The sequence below is a fragment of the Nicotiana tomentosiformis genome, chromosome 7 (genome assembly GCF_000390325.3).
Source record: "Nicotiana tomentosiformis chromosome 7, ASM39032v3, whole genome shotgun sequence".
NCBI classification, from domain to species: domain Eukaryota; kingdom Viridiplantae; phylum Streptophyta; class Magnoliopsida; order Solanales; family Solanaceae; genus Nicotiana; species Nicotiana tomentosiformis.
Window position 1 is genome coordinate 53,838,000 of NC_090818.1, and position 16,797 is coordinate 53,854,796.

The window sequence follows — 16,797 nt, forward strand, 5'->3', positions numbered from 1 at the left end:
TAGGTTCAGAATATTTTCGTTTCTATTTTTATAACTAATGTTTCTGGTTTTCTATTTTTCTGTTTATGAACACAGTCTACTAATAAGATGTTAATATATTGAAGATAATATGTACCAATACGCTTACTATGTTTTGTGCAAGCAGAAGTTGTTTGGTTTGGTGTATAAAAAATTAATTTTAGTATAAAATTCTGCACTGCTTATATAAGTAGCAGTAATACAATACAACCGATGCAGCTTATTTTATCAGACTGTGATAATACAAAAGCTAAATATACCAAATTTTTACCACCCTCAAACCACCGACGCCTTATAAAATGTACTAGTTTCAGGTCATTGCCAGTCCAAAAGAGGGAAAGAGAGGGACTCTTCTAGGAAAGTGAAAAGTGGGTGAATCTGGCCGTCGTCGTCGTCGTCAGAATTTTCCACCGCCACCGGTAAATATGTCGTCCGGCAGGTACATGGCCTACTCACCATCTCCCTCTGCTCCTCACTCTCCTCACATCGGTGGTCTTCGCTCTGCTTCCTCTACCCTCGCCGACCAAGAAAAGTGCGTTTCCCCCTTTTCTCTACAACTTCCTCTTTTATATATATAAATTTCAAATCTTCGTCTTTGCCGATTCATGTGGTTATATACTTATTTGTGGATCGTGCTGAACTTGATTAGCTTGTATCCGATCTTTAGTTTTTTTTTTCTCCTTTGCCTCCCTCTATATGCTGCTTTAAATATGTTTTGTGATTATGACCTCTTTTTTCTTTTCCTTTTTGTAGTCTGTTTTGTCCAAAATGAAAGATCTGGTTTAACTGTTTCTTCCTTAGTTTAAAGCATCAGTTTTAGGTTCAATAAACTCTGCCTCAATTCCAAACGGTCAAGGATTGGCTATTGCACCCATTCCAATATTTTTATTAGGTTTGTTGCTTCGAAAAGTTGGTTGCTTTGTCCCTATGGAAAGCTGATAATTATTGATTTCCCCTTCCTTCACATCATTTTTCCAATCTTTTTCTAAGAAATTAAGAGAATAACAGCTGTAAAGTATAGTTTCAGTCTCCTTGCTTGAACTACTCAGGCATTGATAATCCAAATTCCCAAGATCCTTTTTCCCCTTCTACAGCACTTATCAGTCCAAGTGGATCCGGGGTTTTAAGTTGGTGGATGAGGAGTACCACTACACCCAATACTACTTTGTGGCGGTTATGCAACTTATCATACGTGGGTCGACCTGTTGCACCCACTGACCAAATACTAAAATTCTGTTCTTTTGATTTACATTCTGGTTCTACTCACTGAAATTTAGAGCTTATTTTTGCTTATACTGCTGTCAAGTAATAGACTTAACAAGGAGAAACTTTAAGTGATAGACTTACAAGGAGACCCCCCTTGCACTATGTAAATTGCTTTTTTCGATCTTCAAAAAAGTTGTGTGCGTGTAATATATTTGGGTTGGAACAGCTTAGTTTTGAATGTTTTAGTGAAAGCCTTCCCCCTAGATCCCGATTCAAAAATTTTTAGTGAAATTTATTCATGGGAAGCTTTACTATGCTGAATCATGAGAATGAATTTCCTTAAACATTAATCTGAAGGATTCAATTATCCCTTTCATTGGTATAATAACTCAAAATTGTTAGAATCTGGAGCCTCTAGCCTGGCAATATAAACTGAAAATTTTGATAGATGTACGGATGATTTTCTTCTTGTTTTGTACGTATACCGTAAATTATTGCGAGTCTTTAATTTGTCAACCTGTGTTAACAGGTATCTCTCAGAGTTACTTGCGGAACGCCATAAGCTCAGCCCATTTGTGCCTGTCCTTCCTCATTGTTATCGATTGCTGAATCAGGGTGAGTAGGAAGTTGAATTTTGATTATTTTAGCCACTTGTGCTTCTGATATCATTAAGTAAATTTTATTGCTTTAGCACGATAAGAAGTCAAAAGATAAAGAATGAGGCTGAAAAACATTTTAAGTTACTAGGTACATGTTTTTTTTTTTTTTTTTTTGAAGATGGTAATCCTCTTATCAAAATATAATGAGATGGTAAATCCCATTTATGCTTCTTTTTGCTAATTGGATGTAAATTTAATTCAATTTTGAGTCTTCTATGTAAAGGTGGTCATCACTCTTTTTTCTGGATGATTCACAACTCTACTTGTGTATTCCATGAATGTCTTTTTGTTATTCATGATTGACTATATATTTGGCCCATAAAATAGGTATTAGTATCTCAACGTTCCTTCTTCCATGGTCTGCTGAGGCGTTTCTGCTTATTGAGAGTGTATTAAAGAAGATGTGTCGTAATAATTCAGTTTGAGAATGGGACATTCTAATGACGGAGCTTGTCACAAATTTGTTATAAATAAGGTTGTGACCACCCACTAGCAAGAGAGAGAAGAGGTTAAGACAGTCATGGTGTTGAATCAGTGCTTATTTCCTATATGTTGGAAATAATACTTGATTGTCCCTGGTATCCTACACTTTTGTTCTAGTACTATTTAGTGCTGTAGCCTGTAACTGATCCGGAAAAGAAGAAACGTGCACTTCTGCATGTGCCACTGACTGTCTAAAGGAGTTGATGAAAGGAAAAATTGGAAACTTTAATATGACCGATTGTCCAACACTCGTAGTATACAAGATTAAAATGAGGACTTCAAAATTGGTCCTTAAGATAGAAGAAGCATGAAGTGCATTTTTTGGAGCTTGTCCAGTATTAAGGGAAGGATTGATTCGTTGTGTGATGAAACATTCAAGCTAGAGATATGGACCTGCATTTGGGTATTTCTGTATCGTAGTAAGAGGTCATACTGGGCATGTTATTCCTCTTGTAAATGCGTCTGTAAATGGCGAATGGCATGCCATGGACATGTTAGACCTATAAGGAATAATTTTTCTTTTCGTACAACTACTTTCAAATGTCTAGGAAATGATGGAGGATATGGCCAAAGACAAGTTGGACCATTAAGGAATAGTTTTCTTTTATTACAACTAACTAACCAGGACTGTCTCAACCTAGTTGTGATTTTTTGCTGTTGTCCGCATAATGTGCCCCTTCTTCAGTTAGGTTATGCCTTCTTCTTCTCCTTCTTCTTCGTCCTCTCCTTCTTCAGGACTCATTTTTATGAAAACAATTTTTTTTGCTTCTGATTGCTGTGAAGTGTCATACTGAATCACTTGAAATGGCAGGGGTAGTATTTGTTATTGAGAAGATTGTATATCTTGATGTCTCAGTTTGGCATCTTCACCTGAAAAAAGGTGCCTTCAAGTGCCTTTACTAATGCGATGGTTTTTATTCTTGTTGTGCCTTAGGTTCTTCGCCCCATGCTTCCTACCTCTACTATTCCTCTCTTCATTGCAGATGCTCCTCCCTCTCCATTTCCTTTTATTATTGTGTGAGGTTTCAGCCATTCATCTGACAAGACGTTATGCATTTCAAAAAACAGGTGTCTAGAAGAACCACCTAGAGTATTGATCTCTGCTCGATTTCTGCAAATTAGCAACCCTAGGAGTCTCTTCTGTCCATACCATTTAACTGATTGCTTTAACAAATTATTTTTTCCTGTAAAATCCGTGAGATAACTAACCAATAAAGGATCCGTCTTGTTGTCCATATTGTGGTGGCTGCTAACTGATTTATTAACCACTGCTAACTGGTTGCTTTAACAAATTATTTTTTCCTGTAAAATCAGTGAGATAACTAACCAATAAAGGATCGTCTTGTTGTCCATATTGTGGTGGCTGCTAACTGATTTATTAACCACTGCTAACTGGTACGTCTTATTCTTGGAAATTGACATTTTTGAAGCAGAACTTTTGCGTGTAACTACACTGTTGGGGAATGCTTCAGTTTTAGATCAAAGTGGGCTTGAACAAGCTAGCCCCCTGGCTTCAGGAGGAATGTATTCAAATGGAGGAGCTAATATGGACAGATGGGCATCACCATTTCAATCAGAAGTATGGATACTAACTATTAACATAACATCTTTTAGATCTAATTCTTTATCTTTGAAAAGCTTTTTTGACAAAAGTTTACTTTCCATGCTAACTTGATTCCATATTAAGTGTTTTAACTTCTATCTCCACTTGTCTCGTGACAGGTAGTTGAAGCTAACCACAGCGACACTGATATATTAGTTTAAGCTCAGAATCTTGATTTAGAATTTTGCTTTTAGTTACTAGGTGTCTTACTGTTCTGATATACTAACGTCCAGCTAAATTTTAGAAAGAGATGTAGATGCCTATGACAGCACTGGAGCATCTTACTCTGTGTTGATTTGAATAATTTTCTCATTAGAATGTCCGGGGCTTGTTACGCAGAACCCGATTCAATTGCTTTAGGACTAACAAACTCTTTACGTTCAATTCTGCTAAATATTATAGGATGCTTTCATCCAACGTGACACATTGGAAAATCAGGTTATTGGCTTTTGAAAAATCATCAGCACTTTATTTCCTAGTTGATCAAATTCATCAAGATCTGTTCTGTTGGGTCTCAGTGTGTGTCTATTTGTTAAAATTGCATTTGTAATTAGTGGGTCTATTGTCTTTATTTGTTTTCTATAAACTTGCATACATCTAGTATGTGCTTTCTTATTATTCCTCTTGTATCTCTTGGATTTTGGGATGTCTTAAATCTACTGAATCTTAAAGAGGTTCAGGGTTGGTTGTCTAAAATAAGGAGGTTTCCGGTGTTCTCCGTAGTGTAGTACAAACTGTTTAACCAATTCTGTGGTTATGATGTCCAGATATCAGGTTTAATGCACTCACCATCTGCTCAAAGCTGGCTTAATACTCAAAGTAACTCATCAGGCCTCATAGTGAAGCGAACACTCAGAATTGATATACCCGTGGACCAATATCCTAATGTATGAATTATTATCTATTTTTCCATCCTGTTATTCATGCTTTGGCTACATCATGTTGAGTGTGTGTTTTAGTTACATTTGCAGTACAATTTTGTGGGGCGCCTCCTGGGCCCTAGAGGGAACTCTCTAAAACGAGTGGAAGCTACTACCGAGTGCCGGGTTCTGATAAGAGGACGCGGCAGCATCAAGGATCCAATAAAGGTAATATTGTGGAATGCTGTAATATTTGAGAACCCATGAAATAAGCATGAGAGGCGACCTCTGTTCCCTTCTCCTTTCCTCCTGGTCTTGTCCCAGGGTAATTAGACTGAGTTGGATGTTTTTTGCCGGCTGATAGCTATGGTAGTAAATGAAGCTACCAGTTCGCTTTTTTGGCCATTAGTTAATAGCCGAAGCTCGTTGCAAAGACTATTATCTTCTCGTAGAGTTTGTATTGCTTATCTAGGTGTGTATTCCAGTACTATTCATACTGGCTGATGATGTGTTTTGAAGTGCTTGATAAAGTTTGAGATAATTTGCCTTTTTTTAGGCTTATTCAGTTGATTCATCTGTGATGATTAAGGTTGGGCCTTTCCACACTCCATAGGTTGGTGTGCAAAATTGATGTATTAAAAGTATTTTGGTTGAGGTGAAATTTGGAATCCAGTCATTAGAATTGTCAGGAACTCTGGTAGTGTCATTGGGTAGTCTGAGGTGGTACTCAGGTTGTAATTTGTACAATTTTGCCACTTGGAATCATCTTTCTCAACTGTTGTGGGTATGCTGTTAAAAGATGTAATTACTCTTGTTTTCCATGGAAGAGCAACATGTAACATGATAATTTATTTTTGACCTTTGAAGGAAGAAATGATGAGGGGCAAGCCGGGGTATGAACACCTGAATGAGCCTCTTCATGTTATTGTGGAGGCTGAACTGCCAGTGGAGATCATTGATGCTCGGCTATTGCAAGCACATGAGATATTGGAAGATCTGCTCAAGCCTATGGTAGTTTCAACTTTCAACATAGATTTGCAAGTTGTCATTTTTGTCTAGTATTATACACATTTTCAAAAGTGGAGACTTGATGTTCACTATTGTCATTTCTCCATCTTCCTCCAAATGCAGGATGAGTCCCAGGATTTCTATAAAAAACAGCAGCTACGTGAACTTGCTATGCTTAATGGTACTCTTCGTGAAGAAGGTTCTCAAATGTCTGGTTCTGTTTCCCCCTTCCACAACAGTCTTGGGATGAAGAGGGCTAAAACCAGGGGGTGATCAATTCCTTCTCTAGTGGGATTTGGAGCTTGTGCATTGATACACACCATTAACCAGCAGGTCCTATGCAACAGGTGTTGCTATAAAGTCAAGATGCCTCGCACTGCCATCGGGGCACTGGTGCTGTTCTGTGCCAGTTCTAACTTGTCTCTATATGATATGAAGTGTGTTTATGTTCTGGTTGGGGAAGATTTAGTAATTCATAGTAGGCCGGTTAGGGGTTTGCTTGATGTCGCCAGGTGTTTGTCCAGAGCGTTGTCTTACCAACGTCATTGTATTATTCCATTTATTTCTAGTTTGTGATTTGATGGTGTTGGAATGCCTGTAATGGTAGTGAGGCGTGTGTGTACTGGGAAACAGGGGGGGGGGGGGAAGAAAAAGAAAAAAGTGGGGTGAATATTTGCAAGTCGCTGCAGTTGGTGCCTTTTCTGCACTACTTTTGGAACATTATCTATTAGTATTATTTTAGGGGAGCATTCTTCTTAGTTATGTGCACATCAAGCACTTGGTACCATTTATTTATTGTTTGTGTTCAGTTTCTGCGTGTATACGCTCGTGGTTGTGTAATTGGTGCCTTCTTGTTTAGCTCTCATCTTGATACTAGTTGAAGACTCTGAGGATGGGTCGTTTGGCAGGGTTATAAGAATTGTATTGAGTAGGGTGTATTAGTAGTGTTGAGATTATTTCTTATTGACTGTTTGGTTTTGGTGTATTAAAAATAACATGCATTGAAAAATCTTCTGAAATTATTTGCTTGCAAAAATACCTTCTGAAAAACTTGGGAAGGATTTGGAAAAGATTTTTGAAAGGGCAGTTTTGTTTTTATATATGTTTATTTATGTATTAAAAATTATGGTTGGCTATGTATAAGAATAGTATTTGTTAGTTAGTTATGTAAATTAGGGTAGTACTACATGGAGTATGAGTAGTGTAGGTATTGTGTATTATTATAAATAGGGATATTTGTATTATAGTTGATGTATATCAATAATATAACTTTTCTGTGTCATATTTACCACATGGTATTAGATCAATCGTGAGAAATTTATCGTTAGTGCATAAATTTCAGCGACTCCGGGAAGAGAAATTAGTCAACCGGAAGTCTTTTTCTGGCAAACATAGGTCTGTCGTAAGTAAAAAATTAATTTTTATCGGTATTGTGCAAAAACCAACACCACCACAAGATCTCCTTACCCTCGACGACCAAACCCCAACAAATACCTTCGGTAGCTGACGTCTCACGCGCCGACTAGAGATATATTTTTTCGGCTAGATCTACTCCGCGCGTCGGCGACCAAACCCCAACAAACACCTTCGGTAGCTGACGTCTCACGCGCCGACTAGAGATATATTTTTCCGGCGAGATCTACTCCACGCGCCGGCGCGTGGAGCCCTTTTCGGTCACTTTTTGAAAAACCTTCTTCAAAGCAGTCGGACACTTTGTAATTCCGAGCCTACCCGTAATTTTATTTTTTGATTCCGAGCACTTTGAAATTTTTCCGGCAACTACAGTAGTTTTTCGGCAGCTACAATATTTTTTTTCCGGCAACTACAGTTAGTTCTTTGTTTTATTTGGTGCTAATTTGCTAGACCTTTTTTCAATCCAATAACGTTTTAGGAAGTTGATGTTTTTGGGTCTAAAAAGACGGGTTCTGAAAGTTTCGGTATTATGATTATCTCAGAACCTTTAATGGGAAGTTCAAACAACTTAGCTTGGGCTTCGTCTGTCGAGTTATGGTGTAAAGGTCAAGGTGTTCAAAATCATTTAACAAAAAGGGCTAGGGACGGAGATGAAAAGACCAAAGCACTTTGGGAGAAGTTCAATGCTCATTTATGTAGTATCATGTGGCGATTTATTCATTCCAAGTTTATACCCTTGTTCCATCTATTCCAAACATGTTATTTAGTCTAGGAAAAGGCTCGTACTTTATACACTAATGACATATCTCATTTCTATGATGTAATATCGCGAATGACAAGCTACAAGAAACAGGAATTGGATATGTCTACTTACTTGGGACAAGTACAGACAGTCATGGAAGAATTTGAGAAGTTAATGCCAGTTTCTACTAGTATTAAAAAGCAAAAAGGGCAACGACAGAAGATGTTTCTAGTTCTTACACTCGCTAGATTTCCTAATGACCTTGATTCAGTACATGGCCGGATTTTGGCTAGTCCGACTGTCCCTACAGTTAATAAATTATTCTTTCGATTATTTCGCTTTGTTGCAACACCAAGTCACCCAATGATCTCATCGCGGACACTTGACTCCTCTGTTCTTGCATCCCAGATAGTGAAAAATTGGACATCTCAAACTATGGAGAATAAACGAGAAGGAGGTCGTTTTGGAAGATCTATACCCAAGTATTCTTACTGTCATAAACTTGGACACACTTGTGAAGTGTGCTATTCTTTACATGGTCGACCGCCAAAAAATACTTATGTTGTTCAGACCGAGACTACAAGTAACCATGGATCTTCTTTATCTGAAGGGGAATATAATGAGTTTCTTCAGTATCGAGCAAGTAAGCAGACATCTCCACAAGTAACTTCAGTTGCTGGTAATTCTTTTGTTTGTGTTTCCTAGTCTAGTATTCTTGGACCATGGGTCATGGACTCAAGCGCTTCACAACATATCTAGTTACATATCCCCCAGACCTAATTCAAAGACATTTAGGACCTCCGAGTTTATCTAAGCTTCAGAAGATGGTGCCTAGTTTGTCTAGTTTGTCTACATTAGATTGTGAGTCGTGTCAGCTTGGAAAACATACTTGAGCCTCCTTTCTGCGTAGTGTTGAGAGTCATGCAGAGTCTGTTTTCTCTTTAGTTCATTCTGATATATGGGTTCCTAGTAGAGTCAGTTCAACCTTAGGATTTCGTTATTTTGTTAGTTTCATTGATGATTATTCAAGATGTACTTGACTTTTCTTAATGAAAGATCGTTTTGAGTTGTTTTCTATATCCTAAATTTTTTGTGCTGAAATCAAAATTAATTTGGTGTTTCTATTCGCACTTTTCGTAGTGATAATGACTTAGAATATTTATCCTCTCAATTTCAGCAATTTATGACTTCTCAAGAAATTATTCATCATACATCATGTCCGTATACCCTTCAGCAAAATGGGGTTGCAGAGGAAAGAATATGCACCTCATTGAGACTGCTCGCACACTTCTTATTGAATCTCATATTCCATTGCGTTTTTAGGACGATGCATTTCTCACAACTTGTTATTTGATTAATCAGATACCTTCATCTCCCATCAAGAATATCAATAATAGATTTTTCTCCCGTGCTGCCGTGCATTCTCACAGTATTGAAAATGGTGTATAACTAATTATACATAGGTTCAAAAATATTATCAAACAAGAGTGTGTGTATATATATATATATATATATATATATATATATATATATATATATATATATATAAAATTTTCTAATACATCTTGACAAACGGCTTGTGATAATGTTCAAAGTCGCGGATAAAATAACAAATCATACTTAACATCCGGATTGGTCTAAAATTATTTTTTAAATATATCCCAAAACGTTTTTAGTCCTTTAAATTTATCAAAAAGAGCATTGTTAGTTCCGAAAAAGTTAAATATCGACTTTGTCAGTTTAGTGTGACCAAATGACACGTGATTCTTGTGTGGTTAACCAAAACATATCAAAAGCTCTTTTAGCCCTTTATATTTGATTTGACTTACATTTGTCTCTTTTTATTTATCTTTCGCTTCATGAGTTTCACACTGTCACTTTTGCTCCATATTTGCAGGTCCTTTTGTTTAGTTTGGCTACGACATTAGTTGGGCGCCCGACGAATTTTGTGGCCTAAAGCTAAATTTTATAAGGGGTCTTAATTTTTTTTAAATTATTATTTTTTAATTTGAAGTCCATTTTTTTTAGTTTTTTTAGATTAGATGCAAAGTTATTAATAATTTTTTTATAATCAATTTTTTTTTTAATAATTCTTTCTCAATTGACAATATAGCTAATTTATTTAACCTCTCTTCAGACATTATTGAGCTTAGTTAAGATTTTATCAATTTTAATTTCGAAAAACTTCTTTTTGCTGAAGTAACGGTAACATGAGTTATTAACATTATTCTATAAGCAATATAGGCATTTGGAAAAGAATCAAATCTTTTTATTTGATTGAGTATATCAATTAAACTATTATCTTCTAATTGTACTATTTTTCTTAACACTTTTAATTCAGAAAATAAATCTAAACCATCAATATCGGATTGATTATTATGCTTTAGGGAACACTCAAGATTAAGGCAGTATTTTTTTCAAATTTCCATTATCTAGTGATCTCAGTTTTTTACGCTAAATATAAAACAAAAAATATTTTAATATGCTTCGAGTTGTTCAAATCTATTTTGAAGTGAAAAAATAATCTTGTCTACTATGTATAAATAGTAATTAACTTCGAAGGACTCTTCAAGAGATTTTAATATCAATATTCACGTCAAATTATTTTTTTCTATATATCACACGTTACTTACAAAGTTCGGGTTTGATTTTCATTTCAGATGCAATTTTCTTGGCAGAAATCATACCAGTTGTAAATCCTTTTACCCCTTAAGCGTTTAGGACACAAGTTTTAAAAGTCTTTTTTTTTCTTAAACTCCCTGACGAATCAAACAATCTCATCTAAATTGAAACATAGAGAGTATACTCTCTCTGGTCCAAAATAAGTGATTTTTGGCCTTTTTTGTGGTCCAAAATAAGTGACACTACTAAAAAACTGGCTAATTTCGTCCAGAAAAACCGATCAAAATCGGTCGAAATTTGAGAAAAAATGACTGATTTTCGACCGCTTTTAATTAATCGGAAAAATGATTGTCGCTAAGGTGTTGCGACCGAAATCGGTTGAAATTTCTCGACTGAAAACGGTCGGTTATTTCAATACGTTGACTGACAACCAAACTACATATACCGACCGAAATTGGTCGGTATTAATTAATTTTTTATTTTTATTTTTCAAATACTGGCCGAAATCGGTCGGTATTAATTACATTTTTTTAATTTATTTTTCAAATACTGACCGAAATCGGTAGGTATTAATTTAATTATTTATTTATTTATTTTTCAAATACCTACCTAAATCGGTCGGAATTTTAAATATATAATAATTTTAGAAATCTTCCAGATATATATTTTTTTGTATCGCATGTATACTTCCCATCTCGAGATATCATAGCACCACTATATTATATCTTATTACTATATTACTAATTAGTACTATTATATATTATTATTATTATTATTTTATTGAATTATAATTCTAAATATAGAATATTAAATCTTATTACTAAGCACTAACTACAATCCTTTCTATATTTGCTTATTTTTTGTTAGTCCACAACTGTTGGACTCTATGGCATCAAAGCTCAACTTATAAGATGGAAAAGCTCACATCTTTCAGCCGATGTGGGACAATAGCATAATTTCAAATTTTTCCACCGAAATCGGTCGGAATTTTTGAAAACTTTTAATAAAAGATTAAATATATCGTACATTGGTTAAGTAATTGGTATATAAGCTATAAGCTATATTCAATATATATATATATATATATAAAGCTATATTCGATATAAGATGTATATATAGTATAGTATATATAGTATAATATAGTATATATACTAAGTGTGTAATATATAAGCTATATTCGACACACACACACATACACACACACACACATATATATATATATACACACACACACACACACACACACTAAGTGTATAGTATATAAGCTATATATGATGTACATATAGTATAGTATAGTATAGTATAGTATAGTATATATATATATATATATATATATAATAAGTTATATTCGATAAGCTATATATACATCTTATATAAGCTATATAAGATGTATATATGTCACGACCCAGAATTTTCCACCGATGGGACCGTGATGGCGCCTAACATTTCACTTACTAGGCAAGCCAACGTTAGAAAATCATTAAACCAATTCCTTATTTCCATTCAGTAGTTAACAATAATTAACTAAGATGAAATATAATAAGTGCGAAATATCATAAAACTGTATTAATTACTACCACCCGAATCTGAAGTCACAATTCATGAGCATTCTAGAATTTACTACAAGTAATAGTCTAAAAGAAATACAACTGTCTGAATGAAAGAAATCGTAGAACAGAAAAGATAGACGGGGACTTCAAGGTTTGTGAACACCGACAGATCTACCTTGAGTCTCCGGATAGCGGGCCAATAGCAAAATCTCGATCAACCCGAGCCGGTATCAAAATCTGCACAGAAAGTGCAGAGTGCAGTATCAGTACAACCGACCCCATGTACTGTTAAGTGTCGAGCCTAACCTCGATAAAGTAGTGACGAGGCTAAGGCAAGGCACCTACAAATCAACCTGTACAATTTAACAACACTTGTGACACCATATCTTGGCACACACATTGGTAGAATTTGGAATTGTATTATTTTCTTGGATTTAAGTTAATCAGTATCTTTTCAAATTTCTTTAATATTTCTAGAAAAATAATAAAATTACTTAGAAAATTATTCTGAAAATAATTGATATATGTTTAATTTATTTGTTGCCTTTCCTAGCTGTAGTGTTGGGCGCCATCATGACCTATAGGTAAAATTGGGTCGTAACAGTATGATATCAGAACACTAAGTTCACGTAGGTCTCACAAGTTATGAGCAGACCTAATAGAGTATTGCGGATCGGTACAGAGATGTCTGTACTTATCTTCGAGAGGCTATAGGGTGTTAGGAAACTAACTTTCTTCATATTCCATCGTGAAATTGATGTAGTACTAAATATCCTTCTCTTATTCTCTCAGAGATGGTGAGAACGCGCTCTAATGAGGTTCCAGACCAGGGAAGAGCTACTCCCCCAGTTGCTAGAGGCCGAGGTAGGGCTCCAGCCCGTGGTAGAGGGCGAGGACTGTCCCAGTTATGCCGCCAGTGGGTCCAGCGGAGAATCCCATTATTGAGGAACAGGGTGAGGTTCCTGTGGCAGAGCCAGCTCCGGTGGATTTCACATCTGCACCGAGATTCCAGGATGTTATGGGTCGTATGTTGCGGTTCATGGACAATATGACTCAGGTCGGTTTATTTCCGGCAGACCCAGCCACATCCCAGGCGGGCGGGAGAGCATAAACCCCTATCGCACATGCTCATGGACAGGTAGCTACTGTATATCAGACCCAGGGTGCACTACCCGTGGGTGGAGCCCAGCCAGTGGCGGCAGCTACACCTGAGCCCAGGCCAGCTGCAGTCGCTGATCCTTAGAAACTATTGGACAGATGGACTAGACTACATCCTCCTATCTGTGGGGGTGAGCGACATGAGGATCCCCAAGATTTCATTGATCAGTGTAAGGATAGACTGTACAACATGAGGATATTGGAGTCTCATTGGGTAGACTTTGCTACTTTTCAGCTAGAGGGTAGAGCTCGTAGATGGTGACAGTCTTATGTTCTTGGCAGACCAACAGATTCTCCTCCCATGACTTGGGACAGGTTCACCCTTATTTTCCTCGACATGTATATTCCACCTTCTTAGAGGGAAGAGTTGCGGTTTCAGTTTGAGCAGCTCCAGCAGGGTCAGATGTCAGTGACCGATTATGAGGCGAGGTTCTCTGAGTTATCTCATCATACACTTATGATACTACCTACTGAGGAGGAGAGAGTGCGGAGGTTTGTTGCGGGTTTACATATTAGCATTCAAGACACTATGGCTCGAGAGGTTGAGATGAGTACTTCTTATGAGCAAGTCATGGAGATAGCCCGGAGGATAGAGGGTGTGCGTCAGCGGAGCCGAGAGCATATTACGAGAGATAAGCGATTTAGGTATTCTGGAGAGTTCAGAGGTGCTCTGTCTGGGGGCAGAGGTCAGTTCGTGATAGGGCAGTCTAGTAGACCCCCATATCTAGCACCACCGCCTCCTCGAGGTGCTCTAGTGCGACCCTATCTCAGTGTTATACAAGAGAGTTCTTATCGCCCACCAGTTATTCAGGGTCCTCCCAGTGGGTATTCAGTTCCCCAGGGCCAGACTCTTAGTCAGCAGCCCATCGCACCAAAGAGTTGTTACGAGTGCGGGGATCCCAGTCACATACGGAGATTCTACCCTAGGATTTGGGGTAAACTAGTGCAACAGGGTCAGCAGCCTATGATTACCGGACCAGTTATCTGACCACCAAGAGGAGGAGGATAGGTGGGTAGGGGCCGTCCTAGAGGTGGTGGTCAGCCAGTTGGCGCTCCAACTCGGTTTTATGCTTTTTCGGCCAAACCAGATGCAGAGGCTTCAGATGCCGTGATTACAGGTATTATATTTGTTTGCGGCAAATATACCTCAGTATTATTTGATCCATGATCTACGTATTCATATGTGTCATCTCTGTTTGCTCCATTCCTGGGTGTTTTTCGTGAGCCCTTGAGTACTCCTGTTTATGTGTCCACTCCTGTGGGCGATTTTGTTGTTATGAACCCGATCTATCAGTCCTATATTATTATATTCTGTGGTTATGAAACTAGAGCAGATCTCTTATTGCTTGAGATGACCAATTTTGAAATTATTCTGGGTATGGACTGGTTATCTCCATATCATGCTATTCTAGATTGTCATGCCAAGACTGTTACCTTGGCTATTCCAGCATTACCTAAGCTGGAGTGGAAGGGTTCGTCTGTTAGTTCATTTAATCGAGTTATTTCTTTTATAAAGGCTCAACACATGGTTGATAAAGGTTGTTTGGCTTATCTAGCCTATGTTCGGGATACTACTGCAGAGACTCCGGCTATTGATTCAGTGCATGTAGTTCGGGAGTTCTCCGATGTATTTCCTTCAGATCTTCTAGGTATGCCACCTGATCGTGATATTGATTTCTGTATTGACTTGGCTCCAAATACCCAGCATATATCTATCCCCCCGTATTGCATGGCTCCGAAAGAATTGAAAGAACAACTTGAGGAGTTACTAGCCAAAGGGTTCGTCAGAACGAGTGTATCGCCTTGGGGTGCACCATTATTATTTGTGAAGAAGAAGGATTGAACAATGCGGATGTGTATTGATTATCGCCAATTGAATAAAGTCACTATTAAGAACAAGTACACATTGCTGTGTATTGATAATCTATTTGACCAGTTGCATGGTGTTAGGGTGTTCTATAAGATCGACTTGAGGTCTCGGTACCATCAGTTGAAGATTCGGGATTCAGATGTTCCGAAGACTTCTTTACAGACTAGATATGGTCATTATGAGTTTCTGGTGATGTCCTTCGATTTAACTAATGCCCCAACTTGGATTTGATGAATAGGGTATTCAGGCCATATATTGATTCGTTTGTCATTGTCTTCATTGATGACATCTTGATCTACTCACGCAGTAAGGAGGAGCACGAGCAACATATGAGAGTGGTGCTTTAGACATTGCGGGAACAAAAGCTATATGCTAAGTTCTCTAAATGTGAGTTTTGGCTAGAGTCTGTAGCATTTTTGGGGCATATTGTATCGGGCGAGGGCATTAAGGTTGATCCCAAAAAGATTGAGGCAGTTCAGAATTGGCATCGTCCCACTTTGGCGATTCAGATCAGGAGTTTTCTGGGTTTAGCAGGTTATTATCGTCGGTTCGTAGAGGGTTTTTCGTCTATTGCAGCACCTTTGACCAAATTAACCCAGAAGGGTGCTCCGTTCCGATGGTCCGATGATTTTGAGGTGAGCTTTTAGAAGCTCAAGACAACATTGACTACAGCAGTAGTGTTAGTGTTTCCTTCTAGTTCGGGGATGTATACAGTATATTTTGATGCTTCACGCATTGGTTTGGGTTGTGTATTAATGCAGGAAGGGCGAGTTATTGCATATGCTTCACGTTAGCTGAAGCCCCACGAGAAGAATTATTCGGTACATAATTCGGAGTTAGCTGCGATTGCTCGCGCTCTTAAGATTTGGAGGCATCATCTTTATGGAGTGTCTTGTGAAGTTTACACTGATCATCGCAGTTTGTAGCAATTGTTCAACCAGAGGGACCTAAATTTGAGGCAGCGCAGATGGCTAGAGTTACTGAAAGATTATGATATTACTATACTATATCATCCAGGCAAAGCAAATGTGGTTGTAGACGCCTTGAGTAGAAAGGCGGAGAGTATGGGTAGTTTGGCATTCATTTCAGCAGAGGAGAGGCCATTAGCTTTGGATATTCAGTCCTTGGCCAACAGACTTGTGCGTTTTTATATTTTAGAGCCCAGCCGAGTTCTTACATGTGTTGTAGCTTAGTCTTCACTATTTGAACAAATCAAGGCTTGCCAGTATGATGATCCACACTTAATGGTTCTTCGAGAAACGGTACTACGGGGTAGTGCCAAGGAAGTTACTATTGGAGCGGATGGTGTTATGTGACTCCAGGATCGTCTATGTGTTCCTAATGTGGATGGAATGAGGAAAAAGATCCTAGATGAGGCACACAGTTCTCGGTATTCTATTTATCCAGGTGCTACGAAGATGTATCATGACCTGAGGTAGCATTATTGGTGGTGGTGAATGAAAAAAGACATAGTTGAGTATGTAGCTAGGTGTCTAAATTGCCAACAAGTTAAATATGAGCACCAGAGGCCAGGTGGCTTACTTCAGCAGATGACTATACCAGAGTGGAAATAGGAACGCATCACTATGGACTTTGTAGTTGGGT

At 37.7% G+C, this 16,797-nt stretch overlaps 1 protein-coding gene across 2 annotated transcripts; it reads left to right on the top strand.

Moving 5' to 3' along the window:
- The first annotated feature begins 314 nt into the window (after positions 1-314).
- LOC104112101 (KH domain-containing protein At5g56140) lies at positions 315-6,595 on the top strand. 2 transcript variants are annotated; one of them, XM_009621937.4, is made up of 7 exons: positions 315-550; positions 1,754-1,839; positions 3,800-3,945; positions 4,737-4,856; positions 4,929-5,057; positions 5,697-5,840; positions 5,961-6,595. In XM_009621937.4, exons 1-7 carry the CDS (start codon positions 444-446, stop codon positions 6,108-6,110), a joined length of 882 nt encoding a protein of 293 aa, XP_009620232.1. In that variant the 5' UTR covers positions 315-443; the 3' UTR covers positions 6,111-6,595. The 2 variants fall into 2 exon arrangements, with proteins under 2 accessions (XP_009620232.1, XP_009620233.1); XM_009621938.4 differs by having other exon boundaries at positions 4,941-5,057.
- The last annotated feature ends 10,202 nt before the right edge of the window (positions 6,596-16,797 follow it).

Coding starts and splice junctions, on each gene's coding strand:
- LOC104112101 (XM_009621937.4), top strand. CDS start 444: ATGTCGTCCGGCAGGTACATGGCCTACTCACCATCTCCCTCTGCTCCT. Junction 3,946..4,736: donor CATCACCATTTCAATCAGAA/GTATGGATACTA, acceptor TATGATGTCCAG/ATATCAGGTTTAATGCACTC. Junction 4,857..4,928: donor CCGTGGACCAATATCCTAAT/GTATGAATTATT, acceptor TGTGTGTTTTAG/TTACATTTGCAGTACAATTT.